Raw genomic sequence first — 21,473 nt, 5'->3', positions numbered from 1 at the left:
GATGTCCTAGGGACTATGCAAAAAAATAAATACAGAAGTTTCATTCCTTTTGCAACGATGCCCAAGTGCCAATGGAGCCGCCTTCCATGCTCTATTTCCTTCTTTTATTCACTATCATTGAAGATCATTTACAAGAGCAAGCAGGGACGCTTGTGATGTTATGTTGGTTAACAACGATTGGACCAGAGAATGCGATTGTACTAGAAAATGATTTTCTTTATGAAGCTACCCTTTATTCTGATCTCAGTCCTCTGTGTCCTTCTGTTAGGTAATGATGCCATGATGAGTCCTCTTCTCTTTGTGAAAAAAGGATTAACTACTCTTTATTGATGTTAATACCTATATAAAGCAGATATTGTTGACTTAGGTTATCATAAAAAATATTGAATCTGTAATTCCTTCTCTTAGTATATTATTATGGGTATAACTCACAATTATTTCTTTGGGGTGGGTGGTCAGGAATATGTTACGAATATTGGGTTTCCTTTGTAAGGAAGAGAAGTGTACAAATATTGGGTTTCAATAACCGAAGTAAGATGATCTCATTTGGTTGGAATTTGAAGGAGTTTTTTAGTTTCTCTGGGTTGATTCTTAACTGTATTGTTCATTTCCACTTTATCTACTCCTGAAGGATGTTTATATTAATAAGCCTAAAAGAAAACCATGACTGAGGAATAGAGTGGATGGGAACCAACAGTCAAGCTCAAATATTGGAAACGAAGAATGAAATGTAGTTCTCTTTCTTAAAACTAAAGCTCCTATAAATTTGCTGATCCTTGAAGGTCTAATGCTTCCTCATTTTGTTTGTCCTGCTTACTATATGAAGAACAACCAGAATTCCTCTCTGATCATAGTTTCTATAGATATTTTCCAGTACTTTTCACGTAGGTTCTGGAATTATCCGTTTTTTAAAACTTAAATTGAGAGATGTTTGAATCTAGAGAAAAACAACTTATTTCTTTTGTGAAGATTGAATCATGTCATCTCTTTTGCGATGGAGTGTGTGTAAGTTGCTTGTACAGGTAACCGTAGAAGAGATGTGACTAGTCTGCCATTAAGGTGGAGCAGTTTGTGCTTACCAAAGAAAATTTACAAGTGTTGTTGCTTAATTGGCATCGGTTAGGGGTATTTTGCTTGAAGGAAAGCAAATTGAAAGGCAAATAAATAGTTCCCCTAAGACATTATATATTTGTTGCCTCTGGGAAGCACAACTGCAAGTTTTTGCAAGAAACAAATTCATCAGAAATGTATTCTCTCCGATCCAATTTATGTGGCACTGTTTGGTTAGGCACACAGTTTAAGAAAGAAAGAAAGACATTTGAAACTTAAGGTCTAAACAAGCCATAAATATGGAAAAAGTTGACGTTCTTCTCGCGACAAACCAAAAAAGAAAGTGTGCCACATATAGGGGCCAGAGGGAGTATTTGACAGTTGGCATTTGCCACCACTTTGTTACTGTTCCAAAATTATTTGTGAAGACCTGATTAGTTTCATGCTCTATTTCAGTTGGACACTCTTGTGGTTTTTTCCTTGACTTAAGCACTGTCTTTGTCTTCTTACTCTTTTTCCTTCGAGTGGCAGGTGGTCCGTTCCATTGCACCAATGCTGGATGAGACATTAAGACCGAAACTCCTCACTCTCCTTCCATGCATTTTCAGATGTGTTCGTCATTCACATATTGCTGTGAGATTAGCTGCATCTAGATGTATTACAACCATGGCCAAGTCAATGACATTGGATGTGATGGGTTCAGTTATTGAGAATGTGGTGCCTATGTTAGGTGACATTACATCTGTACATTCTAAACAAGGAGCTGGCATGCTTGTCAGTTTGCTTGTCCAGGGACTTGGTATCGAGCTGGTTCCATATGCTCCCCTATTAGTAGTTCCCCTTCTGAGGTGTATGAGTGATTCAGATCATTCTGTCAGACAGAGTGTGACACATAGTTTTGCCACCCTTGTGCCTCTACTTCCATTAGCACGTGGTGTTTCTCCTCCTGTTGGTCTTAGTGAACACCTATCAAGAAGTCAAGAAGATGTTAAATTTTTGGAGCAGCTAATTGACAACTCTCATATAGATGATTACAAGCTCTCAACTGAACTAAAGGTGACATTGAGAAGGTAACTCCACAGCCACTGATTATCTCTCAAGTATCTGCAATGTGATATTGTGATGCCTACCCTGTGCTGATTTTTATTTTTTTTAAAAGAACTAATATCTCGGTCTCTCGCTGCAGAAACTTATATGTTCCTCTTTCTCCTACCTTGTTTTTCCGTTGTTTCGGTTTCTCTCCAACCATATAAGAAAGGTTGGTGGGACCAAAATCGCATTTATCATCATGCTTTAAGGTTCATTTTCTTCTTGTGGGATGATTAGCCACTGGAATGTGCCAAAAGAAATAGCTGAAAAGAATATCATGCACATGAACATTGACAACATGCAATATGAAGTAGGGGGAAGGTGACAAGAGTCTTTCTTAGGATACCTATCAATGAGGTGTTCTTTCTGTAATTAAAATGCTGCAATCATATGAACAGTATGCATGAACAACACTATTTGCAACACAAACACCTACTGAGCTTTAACTGGTCTCTGTGCCTGCTTTTGTGTTAACTAAGCCATTGGGGACTAGACAAGATTATTCATGCTACCTGATTACCCTTTGTACCTGTTGCTGGTGGGAGGTGACATGTATCCTGTGTAATTTGTCGAGGTGTGCGAAAGCTGGCCCGGACACCACGGTCATAAAAAAAAGACGTGTGCTTTTAAGTGACCAACTGTTACATTTTTAGTCTGAAACATAAAGTCCACGCTTTGCTCTTTAGATATCTGTGTACTACAATTATTTTTATCACATATTGCCCATAGTCCATCTGTTTCTAAACAACCACACAACTTGATCACATAGTTACAGAAAAGCAGAACTATGTCCTGCGAGATTTGTTCTTTTGAGAAACATGATAGCTCATTTCTAGTCACTGCTGGGAAGAGATTCAATAAACACAAAGTTTAACGAGGCTGATCTGTCTTGTTTGATAATATGCCATCTGAAAGAAATTGCTTCTTAGGCCCCTGTTGGTGAATGTGGAAATAATAATGATGACTTCCTCTGCTCTCAAATCCAAGTGAAGGAGAACTTTTATTTCAGCTCGAGTTCTCTTTTTCCCCCCAATTAGTTTCCTTGTGGGACAACCATATAACCTTGGTGCCTTATTTTAAACACTTGGAGTATTCTTTAAGCTAACCCCCTTGCGGCAGACCCAAAAAGAGGGGAAAAGGAAGGGGATGGAACTTCAAGTTGTCCTTCATAGCCTTTTAATAGTTTTTTGATCTAAGATTGTCTCTTATGCTAATTCATTCTTTTCTCAAATAAAGATTCTCTCTTATGCTTTCAGGTACCAACAAGAAGGTATAAATTGGTTGGCATTTTTGAAGCGCTTTAATCTTCACGGCATTTTATGTGATGACATGGGCCTTGGTAAGACCCTTCAAGCATCAGCAATTGTGGCATCTGATTTAGCAGAGCACATTGCTCTAAATAGTTCCCAGGATCTACCTCCATCTTTGATAATATGCCCTTCAACCCTTGTTGGCCACTGGGTTTATGAAATAGAGAAGTTTATTGATGGTTCTTTGCTTACCACCCTCCAGTATGTTGGTTCTGCACAAGAACGCAGTTCTCTACGGTCTCAGTTTAATCAGCATAATGTTATTGTGACGTCATATGATGTAATTCGCAAAGATGTTGATCATCTTAAACAACTATTTTGGAACTATTGCATTCTAGATGAGGGACATATCATAAAGAATTCTAAGTCGAAAATAACAGTTGCTGTTAAACAATTGAAGGCACAACACCGCCTCATTCTCAGTGGAACACCAATACAGGTGTGTTTGTGTTATTAGTTCAACCACAATTGAATATTTTACAGCAGTTCAATGGGTGCTAACTATAAGTTGACTTAAATTGCAGAATAATGTGTTGGATCTGTGGTCACTCTTTGACTTTCTTATGCCAGGGTTTCTTGGAACTGAAAGACAAGTGAGTTACATCATTTAAGCTTTCTTACTAGTTCAGTCAGTTAAATTGCACTTTTTCTGTGATTCATATGTTGTTCAATGTGTCCAACAATTTAGTGCTTTTGTTCGACTTGTTCTAAAAGTTGGATCTGGATGGGAGGTATGCACAGGGAAGCTGTCGTACTACTTTCCTTCCCTTCAAGTCATGAACCAACCCGCACTCTTCTTCCCTTCACGTTATCTCTTTACTTTCACAACAAAAAAATGAATTGAGATTAATTGGCCTCAAATTTAGGACCCTTTATTCATAGGGTCTGCATTGTGCAGGGAGAGAGTTCTGTTCATGCTAACTGCATGTGTCTCGTCAAGCTCCTTAGATACTTTAGAAGCTTGATTTATGTCTGTTTGTGTCTGTTTGAAGAGTTCATTAGTAGATAGCAACGTACAACCGTAGGAGTTCAAATGGTATGTATGGAAGGAAGCAGGCAACAGTCGTTATAATATGCTATGTTCCTAACTAGGATACATGGCATTTAATTTGGCCATAACAAAACCAATAAAAAGAAAATAGATTGCAAATAGGGTGTTCCCGGGAACTGTTTTTCATGGTTGTCATATGAAGCATTGTGATCTTCGCTTTTGGTACCGTAAGTGGGGTTTTCCTATCATGTTGATATGGGCATCATGAGTATCTTTCAGAATCTGATGTGGATGCTGTAGTGAAACTTTATTGTGTTGTTACAAATTTCTTTTTGATCAAAAGTTGTTAGATAACACTTTGGTTTATTTGTTAACTTAATAGTTCCATGCCTCCTACGGTAAACCACTACTAGCTGCCCGGGATCCCAAATGTTCAGCCAAGGATGCTGAAGCAGGTGTGCTAGCTATGGAAGCATTGCACAAGCAGGTGGGTTCATTTTCCCTTGCATATAGCCTTTTCAGTTCGGGTGACTTCTCATCTAGACTCAAACTGAAAGGTTTTCCTTGACAGGTGATGCCTTTTCTCCTTCGCCGGACTAAAGATGAAGTCTTATCTGATCTGCCAGAGAAAATAATTCAGGATAGGTACTGTGACCTGAGTCCTGTTCAGCTAAAACTCTATGAACAATTTTCTGGTTCACATGTAAGACAAGAAATTTCCAGCATGGTGAAGCACAATGAATCAGATGCGAGCCAAAAAAATGATTTACCAAAAGCATCTTCTCATGTATTCCAGGTAAGTTGAGAATAGTCTTGAATCTTGATTATATCTTTTGTGGTTCTGGTCTAATATCTCTCTTGTTTCAGGCACTTCAATACTTGCTTAAACTTTGTAGTCATCCTCTGCTCGTGTTTGGGGAGAGAGTTTCAGAATCTCTCTCATCTGTTGTGTCAGAGCTCTTCTCTCCTGGTTCTGACATTGTTTCAGAACTCCATCAACTCCACCACTCTCCCAAACTAGTTGCCTTGCAGGAGATCCTTTCAGAGTGTGGAATTGGTGTTGATTCAGGTTCTGAAGGCACTATTTGTGTGGGACAGCACAGAGTCCTGATATTTGCACAGCATAAGGTAATGCCTTGAGCTTCTCAAGTTACTTTATGATATATTCTGTTCCTGTATTGGCCTGAAATTTAACCCGAACCATGCAGGCCTTGTTGGACATCATTGAGAGAGACCTGTTTCAAAATCATATGAAGAAGTAAGAATTGTTCTATCCTGTTTTTTTAGTTCTTGTAACTTCCTTTCGAATTAAACTGAACCTACCTACATATCCATTTCCAATGAATATCTGTGACACGTACTTTCAGAGGCTGTGAGGCATCTTTTTAATATATTTCTTGGGTTATCATGTGGACGGATTCTTGGTTGTCATGATTAGGTTTTTGGATATTAGGGGCTAGTACCAGTATGTTGTGAACCATCTATGTTGCAACAATTTATAGTGGCAATTTGCTTTTACATAAACATATAGGTTATATATTGACCTAAGTTGCTCGGACTCTTCACATTCAGTGCCACACCCGTGTTGACACGACATGGGTGTGGATGTGGGATCCATACCCGATCTGATCAACTGATTTTGGGTACTTTGACCTAAATCGACGGAGCAACTCTGGATAGATGCAATGGTTTCTGTAATAAAACAAAAGCTAAGGTGAAATTGAATGAAAAATGGAATACATTGTATATAGAAATTTCGGTGTCACTCCTTTTCCTTCATCTCCTTTCAGGATTCTCCTCTTACCAATATTTTTTCCTCAAGCTTTCCACATAATATCTCATAATTTAGTATAACTCTACGTTTAGATATTTGAATTATTTTTAGCCGAATCCCCGCATCCGTATCCCAAGTCTTAATTAGATCATGAAGGATCCAACGTCTATATCGGACACCTGCACCCAAGTCTGAGCAACTTAGATATTCACTTAACATTTTTTTTTGGAGGAAGACATAAGAAAGAAAGAGTGTTTGACCGAAATTTTCCCTTTTGTTTCACCCAAACTTGAACTTCATCCTTACAATATTTCAATTAACTGAAAACAGCCTTTCAAGTTTTTCAAATTTGACCAAAAACATCCCTCTGTTAATTCTTACTATCCATTCCTAACGCAAGTTTAATCACGTGACCTTTTCCTCTCTTCTTTCCTTGTGAGTTTAAATAGAACGTCTCTTTGTGAAGTTATGTATCCATTTCTAATTCTAATGGAAGTTAAGCTCATTTGTCTTTCTCCTGTTTGGACAAGTTCTCCATCCTCCAAAAGAACATAATAATTACAATACCAGCTATCTCAAAAGTCTTCTCCAGCGAAATCTTCATCTTCTGTCATTTTCTTCGCCATGATCTTTTGCCTTAATATAACAGGATGATTAAATAATAATGTGGTATAAATTCTGGGATTGCTTATACTGGAAATAAATTTTCAGTCAATCATAAGATTAAAGTCATAGAAGTTGTTCGATATATGTGCCTGGGAGAGAAAGACATAAGCGGCCCCATAAACTTGTTGGCTAAAGTCATAGCGGCCCCTTAAACTTGTCCACATCTTTCATTTTTACACCTTAATAGACTTCTTTTCTTATTAGACACTCCAATCTTAACAAATGTGTACCTATTAAGCACCTTGCGTTGATGTGTCACTGTTATAGTCATATAGTGTTATTTTTCAATTTACTTCTTCTTTCTTCTTTCTCATTTATATTTTAAAAAAAATAGTTTCCCCCTTCTTCTTCTTTCAAGTCTACCAGAGACCACCATTTTTTAGCAACCGTTCACCTCCATTGTAACTTCTTCTCCATGAAAATTCATTGGATCACTTCTATTTTTCATTAAGTTTGCATTCTCAACCTCCGTCGATGAATTTTTATCAACAAGAACTCCAAAGGATGTACGCTAACATTTCAATGGTGGCCCGGTGACAGGTTTAGATGGTGGATGAAGAAGAAAGAGATTCTTGGGGAGGAATAAGAAGGGGAGGGGAAGACCTGGGGAAAAAATTAGGTGGCTTGGGGGATGTCAATGGGAAGGGGCGACACTGATAGGGAAGAAGGGAGGGGCGATTCTGATGGGGAGGAAGGGTAAAGTTGGGTGGATAGGATTTCCTTTTTTTTTTGTTGAAATATTTTTTTAATTTGGTAAATTGTTTTTTTTTTAACTCAAAATTAATTTTCTGACAACTTTTTTAGGCCTTTATACGACGTGTCATCATTTCATTTTTTCCTTTGCCACACTTCCCGATAGTGAGTTGAATGTGCTGTATTATTTGGACCAGTGATCATTTTCTGTTTAATAGGTACATATGTGTTAAGGTTGGAGTGTCTAAGAGGAAAAAATGTCTGTTGAGGTGTCAAAATAAAAGATGCAGACAAGTTTAGGGGTCCGCTTATGATTTTAGCCTTTCTTGTTTAATTGAAGTTTTATTATGTTTTTGACTCTAGCTGGTTCCAAGTCATGACTGTGTTCATCAAAATGAGCTACTACTTCTGTCAAATATCATACAGTTTCTACCATGTTACTTTGTTAAACCTGGAAAGTTCTGACCTTCATGTAAGCAATTTCGCACCTGGAAATTCTTTTGTTAACTTCCAGTCATTTTTGGTATTCAAGATCGTCTCGGGATATAAATTGGACTTTGTATGCCATATATTGACTTTCACAATGAATAGTTTTGCTAGTGCACATGCGAAGGTCTTGGAACTGGAAAAAACAGGTAGAGGATCAGTGATGCGCCTACTTTAATCAAACGCTGCCTTGAAGTATTTGAGTCCGTTCCTTATGCTTTGAAACTCAGTAGCTAAAGAGATTTTCATCCTTTTTTGAGCAGTGTTACATACTTGAGGCTGGATGGGTCAGTTGAACCAGAAAAGCGCTTTGACATTGTGAAAGCCTTCAATTCGGATCCTACTATAGACGTTTTATTGCTTACTACACATGGTATGATTCTACATTTTGGCATGGTTGTAATACAGTTGAAGACTTGTGCTCATGTACAAATACTTCTTGCAGTTGGTGGGCTTGGTTTGAACCTGACATCAGCTGATACCCTTGTGTTCATGGAGCATGACTGGAATCCAATGCGAGATCACCAGGTATAGAGATTTAGCCTTTTCTTTGCAGTTTTTTCCCCTGAATATTGTCCAGAACCATAAGCCACATAATTCTTCGGCTCATTTTTGGCCCAGTAAAGGCAAAAAGTACTTACAATCACTAGGTTTTGGTTTCCTTTTGTGGTTTGGGGAATGGGGGGAAATTTTTCATGGTAGGTATGAGAAAGGCTCTCTTTCTTTCTCTCTACAACTAATTTTGGATCTTATGTCGAGGTAATGTGTTATGAGAAAGTTTCTCTTTCTCTCTCTACAACTAGTTTTGGATCTTATGTCGAGGTTATGTGTTTCTTGCCTCTTGCTTGACTTTGTTTCACTGTTTCTTTGGTTATCAATTTCCCTGGATTATTGTAAGGAGGGAGAGAGTTTATTCAAGTTCTTATTTATTTTAGGTGTTCTGCTTCTTAGATGGCAAGACCAAGTCTGCGATTAAGTATAGAGGTTATTTGTTATTTGCTATCCATCCATATCCCTACTTCTCCCATGCCTGAAGAATGACTTATCGAGCATACGTAATAATTTGGTAATCTACCTCCCAATTTTAATCACAATATTGGAAACAATATTATTAATAGAATAAGTGATAAACTAGAAAGAACCCAAGGGGTGTGGAGACCCATGAGGTCTCAGGTTCAGTTTCCAACAAAGGCAAAAACAGTTGCCCTATTCATTGTTACTGTAAAATTAGTCTTAAATGATGCTGATTAGTTTTTGGTGTTACTTTTGAGGATTTGGTACTTATCAATCCTAAATTTTAAGACAATACGGACATATTTGCCAAATTTATGGTTATCTTGGATATTGATTTACTTCTTGCAGATAATACATATCTATGTTGGGTTGTTAGATGTGGAGTTAATATATTGCAAGTTGTTGATGTTCTGCTGCGTTTATCTAGTCAGGCATTCTTTCTTGTTGAATCTTCTCATGTCCTGCTTGCTCAAGATGATATGGAAAAGTAGGATAACTTATTTATATCCTTTTGTAGGCTATGGATCGAGCTCACAGGTTGGGCCAGCGAAAAGTTGTAAATGTTCATCGTCTCATTATGCGAGGAACCTTGGAAGAAAAAGTAATGAGTCTCCAAAGGTTCAAAGTGTCTGTAGCCAATGCAGTGATCAATTCAGAGAACGCAAGTTTGAAAACGATGAATACAGACCAGTTACTTGATCTATTTACTTCGGCTGAAAGCAAAAAGGTGATTTAGCACTCAGCTTTGAATCTATAATCTCTCTCTATTCCTTTAGAATTTGAGATGCATGTATGCTATTTAACTTACAAATGCCGAATATTCTCAGGGAGCTGGTAGATCCAAAAGAACTGATGAAAAATCTGACGTGGACTCAATCTTGCCACGTAGTGGGAAGGGATTGAAAGCCATTCTCGGAGGATTGGAGGAGCTTTGGGATCAGTCACAATACACAGAGGAGTATAACCTGGGCCAGTTCTTAGCAAAGCTTAATGGTTAATTATTTCTCCGCGCACATTGCATTGGAGTATGCTGAACAAGGTAGTGATGAGATGATGCAGCTGTGCGTTCCATGTACAAAGTGTACATTCTTTGAGTCTGCCCACAATTTTGACGATTAGAGGTAGTTCTCTTTTTCCTATTTTATATTGTTTTCGTTTTTATTTTTCGTGATAATTCTAGACAGGGAATTACATTTTTGGACTCCATTGACATAGAATAGTTTATAGCGGAGCACAGTTGTGGGATGGCACAGATGATGCCCCTGTTAGGAAAGCTGACATTTGTAAATCTTGGATGATGTAAATACATTCAGCTTTTCTTTATTCGAAAAATGAATGTTGGTTTCATTATGACATCTTGTGTTTTCTTCAAGTTTTTTGTTAAATCACATTTTCAAGTAGTAGCTCTTTTTTCCAACATTTTTGCTGTTTCAACTGTATACAAAGGTGTAGAACTGTCAACAATATGACAGTGATGAAGATATATGAAGTTGTAAAGGATAAAATAAGGTGACAACACGATTACATATCAAATCGGTCATTACACAAAATGAGACTTTGTTATTACCTAATGACAAATTTAATGATATGATAAAATTTAAGTAGCAATCAAAACAAACATCGTATCTAAGCTAACACAATACAATAAGTAACAACCACCCAAATAAGCTATAAGAGAATTGGATTAATCAAAATTCAGAAGATACCCTGAAAAAAAAAATGGAATTTGCTATCTTGAACATAAGACAAGTTATATGATCTAATAATAAAATATGCTATTATAGGAAAAAAAAAAAAACTCAAAAAGGAAATAAAAAGAGAAAGAAAAATACCAATTAAAAAAAAGACAGAAAGGTAACATACAATGGATTTTACACTTGCATGAACCACAAATAAATAGAAGAAAGAAAGTATTTTTAAGTACTGAATTATATTTAACCACATATTCTTGGTACAGTCCAAGTTTGTGGCCTTAACATCTTTTCATCACCATTCAAAGCCATATACTTTTCCCAATCATCAAGTGCCATGGTTAAGTCATGCATTTTATTACCAATTCCAACACAACAATTTGCATGCATTGTGCAAACAAGATTAAGATCTTTGCTTGGCTCACAAAATCCTCCAAAAAAAGCTGTATCCAAGAACCTAATTTTCAATCCAATATCTTTGATGAATGGGTTGTATTTGATCATGTTGAGCACATCTTGATCATGTTTTCCTGGATAAGCCTCTCTTGCGTTGTACCAAAATTTGTAAAATTGAATGGTACGTTCATTTGATTTGACATAATTGAAACCTCCATTTGGTGAATTGTCCAAGTTTGTTGAGTCAAACCAGTAATGATCACAAGCAATTTGGAAATCGGCATCCGGGTAAAAATGTGCAAATGGTTGTCGAAACCATAATATATCAGCATCCTAAATCGACACAAAATAGATAAATAAATACCTTTTATAGCTAGCATTATTATTATATAAAGCAATACACACACATAGTTCTCAAAGTAGAAATAAAATCAATGTGAAACGATATTGATGAAACTTGTTTTTCTTGTTTTCACTAGGAAAGTCATTTTCCTCATTTTTTTAAGGAACTTATTTTCCTAGAGGAAATATTTTGACCAACCAAACATAAGACAATTGAAAAGCATTTTCTCCGTACCAACACACTCATAATGGATGACATGTTCTTGAAGCCACTTTGAAGTAATTTTTTGGTTACCTAGTTCACTAATTATGTTTAGGAATTATTAGTATATATATATTTTTTGGTGATATGACAGTCTAATGATTTTCTTTCATGGTTTGTATACATAGAAGTAAAACTATTAAGATTTAATACACAGACTACTCTTTATATTTGTTAGTAAATTTCATTTAGACATTCAAATTACGCTTGTTTCAATTGAACACTTGAACATATGATGAAGTATTTCCATTAGACACTTTCGGTTCAAATTTTGAAAAAGCTTTTGCGCGTGTTCTCATTTGTCCATTACGTGAACAAGTTAACCACTTAAAATATGTCACCTCCTTTAATTATATGCATCAACCTCAATAAGTCATAAAACTACAAATTTGTTCTTATTGAAGCTGATGCATATAATTAAAGGAGATGACACATTTTAAGTATTGTTTTTTTCAAAATTTGAATCGAAATGTAGTCTTATAGGACTATTTTATAATATATTCAGCGGCATCAATTGAAATAAGTCTTAATTCATTCAAGTGTCTAATTGAAATTTAGTGACTACTAATGCTAATGATAAAGTGAAGGGAAGAGTACATACTGTGAAAATGAAGTTATATCCCATCTCAAGAACATTTCTTAGAAAATCAATCCTTCTCCACATCATCTTCAAATAATCATCACTCATAAAATGTGCTTCACCAGAGAAATCAACATCTTTTGTAGTGAGTGCATAGCAATGAACTTGTTTTTTCTCCAAACATCTTGAATATGCTGTTTGGTCCAAACATGCAACTAAAACATGTTTCAATAGTGATGTTGTTTGGTTCCCAACTCTAAAACTTTTCAAAAAAACATCAAATATTGAGTTTGGTTCTGTCCATGCTGCATTTAATGTTGTTATTATCACTGTTTTGTCTCCCATTGCTGCTTTTTCCAACACTTCCTCTAACTTGCTTTTTTGCTTCTTATCCTGAATGAAAATATACATATAGTTTTTTAATGATTTAAAAATAATGTGAAGAAATTTTAAATGAATTTTCTAGTTAAATTACAAGGTTTGAAAACTGTCTCTCTACCTATGAGAAGAAGTAAGGTCATGGTCTACATACTCTCTCTATCCTTTTTAGATTCTACTTTGTGAGATTTATTAAGTATGTTGTTGTTGTTAGTTACAAGGTCCGTCATAATAAATATTTGGGATAAAATGTGTCGATGTCTTTGAGTGATTTAGTTTTAAAAATATTTTTCGAGTTTATAGATTGTGTATACGAGAAAACGACCAAAATGATCCTTAATATATGAGGTTGGAAATTTTTGGTCCTTTATATATATCATCTTATTGAAATAGTCCTCAATGTATACAACAAGATGACTATTTTGATCCTCAACCTAAAACTAACCATACAAGTGAAAAATTTCTGTTAAACTTAACAGTGGGTAGCACAAAATTATCCTTTTCTCCCTCAGTTCTCTCTTTCACCACCATTAGAGGGGATGCTCCATTTTCAATCCACCCACTTGTCATATTCTTGTAAATATATATACTACACTTATTTGTTAGTTCCCCTCTAAAATAATAATCCCCAACAACTCCCATTTTTAGACACAAAAAAAAATCGATCCATTAAAATAAATATGAACTAAGTAAATTAGATAAAACACTCCATTTCTCTTTTAGGAGATCTCCATAAGTAAACTCTTTTCAAGACTAATAACTTTTTTATGTATTTGTTTTTTATTTCGCTGTTGACATTAAAGGGTGAAAACGGAATGGATAAAGGTGAAAAATAGAATCTTAAAATATTCTTTGAGATTTGAAAATTTGGTTTTAAAAAGAAGAAGAAGAAGGAGGGTAATGGAGAGAAAAATATGTGGGACCCACTGTTAAGTTTAACTAAAAGTATCACTTGTATAGTTAATTTTAGGGTTAAAGACCAAAATGGTCATATTTTGTATACATTAAGGACTATTTTAGTAAGATAATATATATAAAAGACCAAGAATATTCAAGTCCCATATATTAAGGACCATTTTGATCATTTTCTCAAAATTTAAGTATAAGTATGCATGTACTATATATACATAATGTACCTAGAATATGCATACCTATACATATAATATACATAATGATTGTTAGATTTGTATATTTCGATCAATGACAATCACTAAGTTTGGCCAAAGTGACCTAACTATATACATATTGATAAGACGCGTGACATAATTTGTGAAATATTATGATGAGGTATTTAAAAATATAAACGTGTACCCTACAATAAAGTTATTTACCTTGAGGGACAAAAAAATAAAAACCAACACCAAATAGTGACAAAAGTGCAAATGACCCAAATAGCTCTCTATTGTGATTTTTTTATATAAAGAGCTCAAATTGAAAAACTCCAATTAATTTAGTGTTTGACAATAGATTATGAATCAAATTTTGAAAATTTATCTTCAAATATCTGTTCGACCATTAAATTTGATCAGATTATGACCGTCAAATATTTTCATATTTTTAGGAAAAAGTTCACTTCACTTACAAAAATTTAAATATTTTTCAAGTAAAAGGCATATCCAAACATAACTTTAAAATTCAATTTTTCAGAATTAACGAGCTAAAAAATAATCTCATATTAAACAATTTATATGAGGCGTTAAATTTCAATTTCAAAATCTATAGCCAAACGACAGTTAAATATAAGATATTTGATCCATCATTTCATCTCAACCCAATGTGGATGTCCATTTTACTTTCAGTCTACAATAATGCCCTGTCAAATATGGTTGTCCCTTTAATTTTTGGAAATTTTATTTGGTAATTAGCAGCTGGCAATATGACAAAAGATTTCAAGTTGTATTTGAAGAAGACATTATAATAATTGAATATATAGTGGCCTAAATATTTGCTATTAGTCAATTTTGGAAAATTCTTCTGCTAATTTTTTGTGTAAAAAATAGACATCTTTGTAGTTGTGGTCCTTTCCAAAAATCCAGGACCATTATTTTTTTTTATTGGGGCAGTTACATTGTGGGATTGACGTATCTCATAGTTTAATAAATATTTAAAATTAATTTTGGTGACTGTAAATTCTATTTAATTTGTCATTTGCTAAATAGAGTTGATAGCTAAATTGGAATTCTTGCATTCAATTCGTTTGACTACATTTAATTAGCCTTAATGGCTTAGCCCTCTTTAAGATAAATACTCTTTAATTTAATTTTTCATTGAGAATTTCTCAATAAATTATTCTTCAATGTTAATTAGGAGTGGGGACATTCTTTTGCTACATCAGAATGTTAAAAGAGTCGGTTTGGACGGGCTTATTGCTTTTGATTCATAAGTTAAAAATCATGACTTAAGATTTCTAATTTATAATTTTTGGTATAAAAACAATGCTAATTATAAACATTTTTTAAAATTTATCCAAACACTTCAAAAATACTTACAATATATTTTAACTTAAAAATACTTAAAATAAATCAACCCAAACAAATTTTTTTGTCCATTATTATTGGTTGTATAATCTTCTTTGGATTTACTTTCCTAGACATAGAAGATGAAGTATAATCCTTCCTCCTATATTATCTTGTGTTTAGTTTTCATTCTGTTAATCTTTGTTGTCATATGTGCTCGTAGTTTTATACTAGAAGAATTTGTTAAATTTCGAGGGATATATTTATATATTGGGTGAAATATTCTTAAGAACAATATCTTTGACACATCTCAAACTTTGAAGAAATTCTCTATAAATTTTGTAATCAAATATTTTTCATAAGATTTACAATAAAATATACGCTATCTAATATACTTTTGTACATAAACTACATGACCATATAGCTTAGAGCGGTATTTTTATCCATAGAATTAATAATTATGTACAACAATAGCATAGTTAGTTGAATTTTATTCCACTAATAAAGAAAGAGACGATATTTCTCTTAAATTAAAAATTAGGGTGTGAAATGTATTCTAGTTATTAATAAAAACAGTTAGAGAGAGATTTCGTCAAGGAAATAAGAAGCATTGTCATATAATATTTTTAAAAATAGATCTTCCAATATAAATGTTGAAATTCTTTTTTTTTTCCACCCGGTGTTTGAAATTCATATTACAGTCCAGATAAAATTCAGATTGCACATTGCAGAACCATTTGGGGATGACGTTCACAACATAATTTTCTACGTACCCAGGGTTCAAACTCGAAACTTCTGATTAAGGGTGAAACAGTTCTACTACTGCACCACAATCCATATTGGTATAAATGTTGAAATTCTACTATGTATTTATTTTTTATGTTTTACTTGATCTAGAATATTGACAAGTTGGGCCATACATTGAAAAGGCTGCTATTTTTTACGAAGATTATTCTTCTTAATTAGGGAATGCGTGAAGGATTATAATATATATAATTTTTAATGACTTATTGAAGAGAAAATTGGTTGATTTGAGCTTGTTCTTCAAGCATTAATTGATTGATTTGAGAAGATCGTTCATCAATGGAATAGTAAAGCATGCTCATTTATTATTATTATTATTATTATTATTAATAATAATAAAATAGATCTTTCAATATAATTTTTGAAAGTTTACGAGACGTACAATTTCTTTTCGTTATAATTATTTATTGGCAATTCTTACGCATGATTAATTGATTTGATATGGAGCCCGTTTGGATTGACTTTAAAAAAAGTAGTTTTCAAGTTAAAAATAAAAAGTCAAACTTAAATGACTTTTAAGTCAAAAAATACAAAGTAGGAGGAGATTTACTTTTGATTTTTGACTTATTTTAAGTTATTTTTAACCTCATGCCAAACACTTCCTAACTTATTTCAAGTCTACTTATTTTAAGTTATTTTTATATTTGTTAAACACTTTCAAAAGTCAAACATTGACTTAAAAGTAGGTTTGACCAACTTTTAAGCCAATTCAAACACTCTCTATGAGGTGATTTTTAATAATAGTACTCTCCTGTCTCAAATTATGTGGTGATTTTTAAAATTAGAAGTCTCACATTATTTGTCATTTTAAAATCATGGCAAAATTAATTAATTTTTTTTACCCTTCATAGTAATTATGCTTGAAGACTAAAAATATCGCAATAGTAAAATAAATTCAATAAAAAATTATATCTCAATACAACTAAAAAAAATTAATAATAAAAAACTCAATTTTTTAAAGAAATACGTAAAAGAAAAATAAAACACACGGAAGGGAGTAACAACTTGTGCTACGTTGAAAAGGCTGCTTATTTTCTTACGTATATTATTCTTCTTTGGAAATGCGTGAAGAATATTCATTCTTATTAGCACTTTTTTCTAATTGGTTGATTTAATAGATGTGACATTTATACTTTTAAAAAAAATATAATGACCTTAAAAGTCTTTTTTTTATCACTCAATTTTGCAGAATCAAATATATAGATTCATGAAGATAAATTTTCTAAAACTAGAGGACGTTATCAACCATATATAGTGTCAATAATGGCTTAATCAGTAAATAATATAAAGAAATTAAGGATGATAATGAAAGTTAATTCAGATTTGGTTGTAATTAATTGGGATTTAATTAGCACGTACGTTCATCAATTTATCTAAGTAAATGCATTTATTTGAGAAAGAAATAATCATTTATTGTATAATCTTTTCAAGAAGTTTTAGTTATTATTTTTTTAATTTTCAAAAGAGGTTTTATCATGAAGAATTGTTTGAGGTTGTTCTTAATTCATTCACTCACAAACATGATTTCAATCGTGTCAGCAATTTATGTCTAATAGATACACACAATAGTAAAGATTTTTAATAAGAACAAGTTCAAGTTCTAAAAGATGCAGACAACTTCAAAGGACCGTGAAGAGATAACTAATTACTTTATTGGCCAAAAAAATATAAATAAAAAGAAGAAACTTACTTTTGAAACATTTGCAGTCCTACTATTATTGCCATGAAGCAAATTTCCAGCTGCCGAGCCATTTGTGTTTACATAGTTCGAGTCAGAAGCAAATGAAGGAGCATGTTTATATGAGTGATTAGGAAAGAATTGGAGAGGGTTATTATTAGAAGAGCGATAAAGAAGGAGAGATGAAAGGGTAATTCCGATAAACAAGAGAAAAACCTTCACAACGTTACGTAAAGAAATTATTTGTTGATGGTGGTGGTGGTGGATGCCACTAGGTTCATTCAACAATTTCTCTTCATCATCTAAGTTGTTGATTCCTCCTCCCTCTAGATTTGCCATTAATATTTCTTGTTGGAGAGTTGATTTCTTTTGGCAATACAAATGATCTATATATATACTCCATATCTTAGTCAACTATCATTTAATATTCTCTTTTCTAAATTAACTTTCAGATATTTTGAGAGTAAATTTTATAAGTTTATCCATAAATATATTTATTCTTAATTATTTATGTAATTATAAAATTTAATCTTTATTCAAATTTTCAAAATTAGATTTTGTACCTTCCACTCATGAAACTTCAATTTTTTAATTTATTTTTGTCCTAGTGTAACTGACCAAAAAAAAGAAATTACCAGATAATTGGATCAACAGTAAGTCACATTATAGGGGTCCTAGTGATGATGCCACTATATATACATGTCCCTCCGTTTAAATTAAGGATAAATTAGTACCAAAATATGATAGTAAGGTTATAATTAAACGAGTGCACTCATGAAATGTAGGGTATATTTAAATTATTTTGAATAATATAAGCATATTTCATTTGGTAACAGAGTTACCTAATAACTGTTGCTGATGGAAGATAATATGTATCCTATGAAATTAGTCAAAGTGGGGGAAAGCTAATTCAGACACCATAATCATAATTTATTTTTTTGAGTCTATTCGTTTTATTTGTATTGAAAATTGTTTTTTTTGTGTGTTATTTTTCAAAACGAGGGTAGGGGAAGGGGAAAGGTGGAGGAGATTACAAGGTGAAATATCGAATCCTTACTTATCAATAAGGTAAAATTTCAGATAGTCAACTGACTAAACTATTACGATTTTCTTATATTATATTGAAATTTGTACTTTTATCTATCTTAATTTTTTTTTTCAAGTACAGTACTACAATTTCTTTGTTGAAAATGACCATATCAACCAGTTGGGCAAGTGCATTAGAAAATGATAATTATCACAGGAGGACTCCAAATAGACCTGTCTAGCTTAATATCATCACTAATTACCAACCAAAATTCTTCTTATTAATTTAGCACATAAAAATTAATACTTGGATTCCAAGAGCCCAATTACTACATTTCTTCAATTTAATTTCTATCTAATTATCCTTACACTGATAAGGTTTTTTTACTTTATTGGTATATTTACCGAGTTCAATTCAAAGTGTACCTTATTTTTTTTTCGAGTTGCTTTTTCTTACACCTATTTAGCTAGTGGGCATTGGTCATTAATTAGTTTAGACAAGATCTTCAGTTTTTTTACTTTGATTTGAATACACATATGTTAATCTATGTAATTAATCATTAATAATTTGATGAGATATATAATTGATTAAGTTAATCAAAACATTAATGATGACAAGAAGCTGTCCCAAACACATTAAACAAAAGAGGGAAGACATTTCATAGGCAACATTAACAATGGTTCTGACTATCGAGGTTTATGATGAGATAGATATACCACAATAAATTTCACCGGTTGTACTTTTAGTCCTTTTTTTGGGATGGCTATTTAGTAGATGATCATCTTTTTGTTTTTCTTACGACTTATGGATCTTATTATGATCTAAAGAATCTTTTTGAGTGAGTTAAAAATTTTGTGCGGAAATATTAGATCATGTTCTAATATTTTGAAAGTTATTCAAACGTTAGATGATAGATAAATGTTTTATATGTAAGGTTGAGAATATATGGGCAAAGATTGATCGAGTCTAACATCTGAAAGGTACTTTTCAAGGGCTATTATTTGTAAAAAAAAATTAAAATATATGAAAAAATCTAAATAGTAATATTAAAAAGGGTGTTTGCATAAATGAACTATTTAATTAAAAGTTTTGAATTTGACTTTGAAATAAAAAAAAAAAATCATATTTAATGGATCTTACCTAGTGTAAATTCAAAGTCTAATGCTTTCCCATCTTGTTTTCACTTCCTTGCTCTATACTTCTCCAATAAGAATTACATATATTTTTAATTTCATTTATATTTTTCAACTTTTACAGGTTCAATTGTAAGTAGTATTTCCTAAAGCTAGAGAAAAGAAAATATATAAAAAGTAACATTTTTTAAAATGAACTAAAAAATATATATCACGTAAATTGAAACGTAAATACACATCTCGTCCTCTTCCACTATTAAAGGGAAATAAAGATGGAAATTTTGTTAGGGGAATATATGAGGTTACCGTTGACTTTATTTATTTCAACATAATAAAAAAAATATTAAAAAAGGTTTAGGGAAAAAGAAGGTTTATAAGACACGTTACACCAAGTCATTTGTATTTAAGACGTGTTACTAAATTCTTTTTTTATTAGAAATAGACACCATTTTGCAGTTGATTGGTTTATTATTTTTATAATAATATTAATAACAGTCAACGTTATTCTTCTTATATTAAAAATAGAGTGGCTCAATTAATCATAATAAAATATCTTTGCGTCACTAAAGGAAAATAAGGAGAGTCTTAGCACAATTTAAGTCATAGAAATAATCATTAATATTTGTATTAAAATAAATAATCTATATAATATTTCTTAAAATGCGATCCTTTCTCGAATCTTACGTCACTTAAACACAAAGGAAAGCAATGTGAAAGAGTAAAAAGGAAGCTAAATTAATTTGACTTCTAAATGCTTGAATTTGCATCGATCATTTGTAAAGGATCTCAAACACACATGGAAGAGGTGCTACTTGCATGTAATGTCTACAGAGTCAATCGTAGCACAAAATTAAAGGAGAAGGGATATTATATTTTAAATATTTATTTATAGGGGAACTTTTTACATAATTACACATACTTCACTATCGTATATGTACTATTATTACCTATACTTTCAAAATATAACGTATCTTACCATATATTGAAAAAAATACACTTAGATACATGTATTTTTGTGTTTTGCTACCAGATACACAAAAATAGGGAGAGAGGCAAGCGAGATTGGGGAGGGAAGCCAACGAGATTCGTATGTATCCTAGATACATGCGAATCACACTAGATACATATTAGATACATGTAGCTGGAGTGATTCGCATGTATATCCCTGGGATATTAGAGACATGGGAGAGTGACGAACGGGATGGAAAAGAAGCGAGAAAGGTGAACGAAATTTGCTGTGTATCCCAAATCCATGCGAATCCGAGGACATAGACCTCTTGAAGGTTGGAAAAATCTACCTTATTACAGAATTGTACAAAAGAGGAGATCTGATAACATTCATATACTATACAGTGACAATTGCTTATTATGAAAGAAGAGTCCAAAAACGAGTCTTAAAATGAAATAATAAAGTAAAAAATGACCCTTTGAACATAATTTTTTGCTCAAAATAACCACATTATCAATTGTTATTTATCAATAATGATCATTTGACACTTTTCAATTGCAAGTAAAGTGTAATTTGCGCTTTTATATTCACCTTCCCCTTCCTCTTCTTCTTCTCCGCCTCCTCCTTCTTATTCTCCTTATTCTTTTTCTATGTTTTAAGACCGATTTTTTAAAAATCGATATAAAAAAACTCAAAATATTGAG

At 32.8% G+C, this 21,473-nt stretch overlaps 2 protein-coding genes across 4 annotated transcripts in view; one reads left to right on the top strand and one right to left on the bottom strand.

The window, feature by feature from the left end:
- The window catches only part of LOC125842693 (TATA-binding protein-associated factor BTAF1), a 30,283-nt gene extending 19,879 nt beyond the window's left edge, over positions 1-10,404 (top strand). For all 3 annotated transcript variants that reach the window (XM_049522023.1, XM_049522024.1, XM_049522025.1), the window contains 11 exons: positions 1,582-2,120; positions 3,396-3,888; positions 3,974-4,042; positions 4,823-4,927; positions 5,012-5,236; positions 5,308-5,568; positions 5,649-5,698; positions 8,323-8,432; positions 8,505-8,587; positions 9,591-9,800; positions 9,901-10,404. In XM_049522023.1, coding sequence (XP_049377980.1) covers positions 1,582-2,120; positions 3,396-3,888; positions 3,974-4,042; positions 4,823-4,927; positions 5,012-5,236; positions 5,308-5,568; positions 5,649-5,698; positions 8,323-8,432; positions 8,505-8,587; positions 9,591-9,800; positions 9,901-10,071 — 2,316 coding nt within the window. In that variant the 3' untranslated portion in view covers positions 10,072-10,404. The remainder of the gene's footprint in view (positions 1-1,581; positions 2,121-3,395; positions 3,889-3,973; positions 4,043-4,822; positions 4,928-5,011; positions 5,237-5,307; positions 5,569-5,648; positions 5,699-8,322; positions 8,433-8,504; positions 8,588-9,590; positions 9,801-9,900) is intronic.
- Positions 10,405-10,984: 580 nt separating this feature from the next.
- Positions 10,985-18,030, bottom strand: LOC125842694 (uncharacterized protein At4g15970-like). Its single transcript, XM_049522026.1, has 3 exons — positions 17,673-18,030; positions 12,366-12,737; positions 10,985-11,493 (listed from the first exon to the last, which is right to left on the bottom strand). Exons 1-3 carry the CDS (start codon positions 17,997-17,999, stop codon positions 11,008-11,010), a joined length of 1,185 nt encoding a protein of 394 aa, XP_049377983.1. The 5' UTR covers positions 18,000-18,030; the 3' UTR covers positions 10,985-11,007.
- Positions 18,031-21,473: the final 3,443 nt, after the last annotated feature.

Source organism: Solanum stenotomum, chromosome 10 (genome assembly GCF_019186545.1).
Source record: "Solanum stenotomum isolate F172 chromosome 10, ASM1918654v1, whole genome shotgun sequence".
In the NCBI taxonomy this organism is placed as follows: domain Eukaryota; kingdom Viridiplantae; phylum Streptophyta; class Magnoliopsida; order Solanales; family Solanaceae; genus Solanum; species Solanum stenotomum.
The sequence above is the reverse complement of the archived record's forward strand: the minus strand, read 5'-3'. Positions and strand labels throughout refer to the sequence as shown.

Coding starts and splice junctions, on each gene's coding strand:
- LOC125842694 (XM_049522026.1), bottom strand. CDS start 17,999: ATGGCAAATCTAGAGGGAGGAGGAATCAACAACTTAGATGATGAAGAG. Junction 12,738..17,672: donor GGACTGCAAATGTTTCAAAA/GTAAGTTTCTTC, acceptor ATTTTCATTCAG/GATAAGAAGCAAAAAAGCAA. Junction 11,494..12,365: donor GATATAACTTCATTTTCACA/GTATGTACTCTT, acceptor GTGTCGATTTAG/GATGCTGATATATTATGGTT.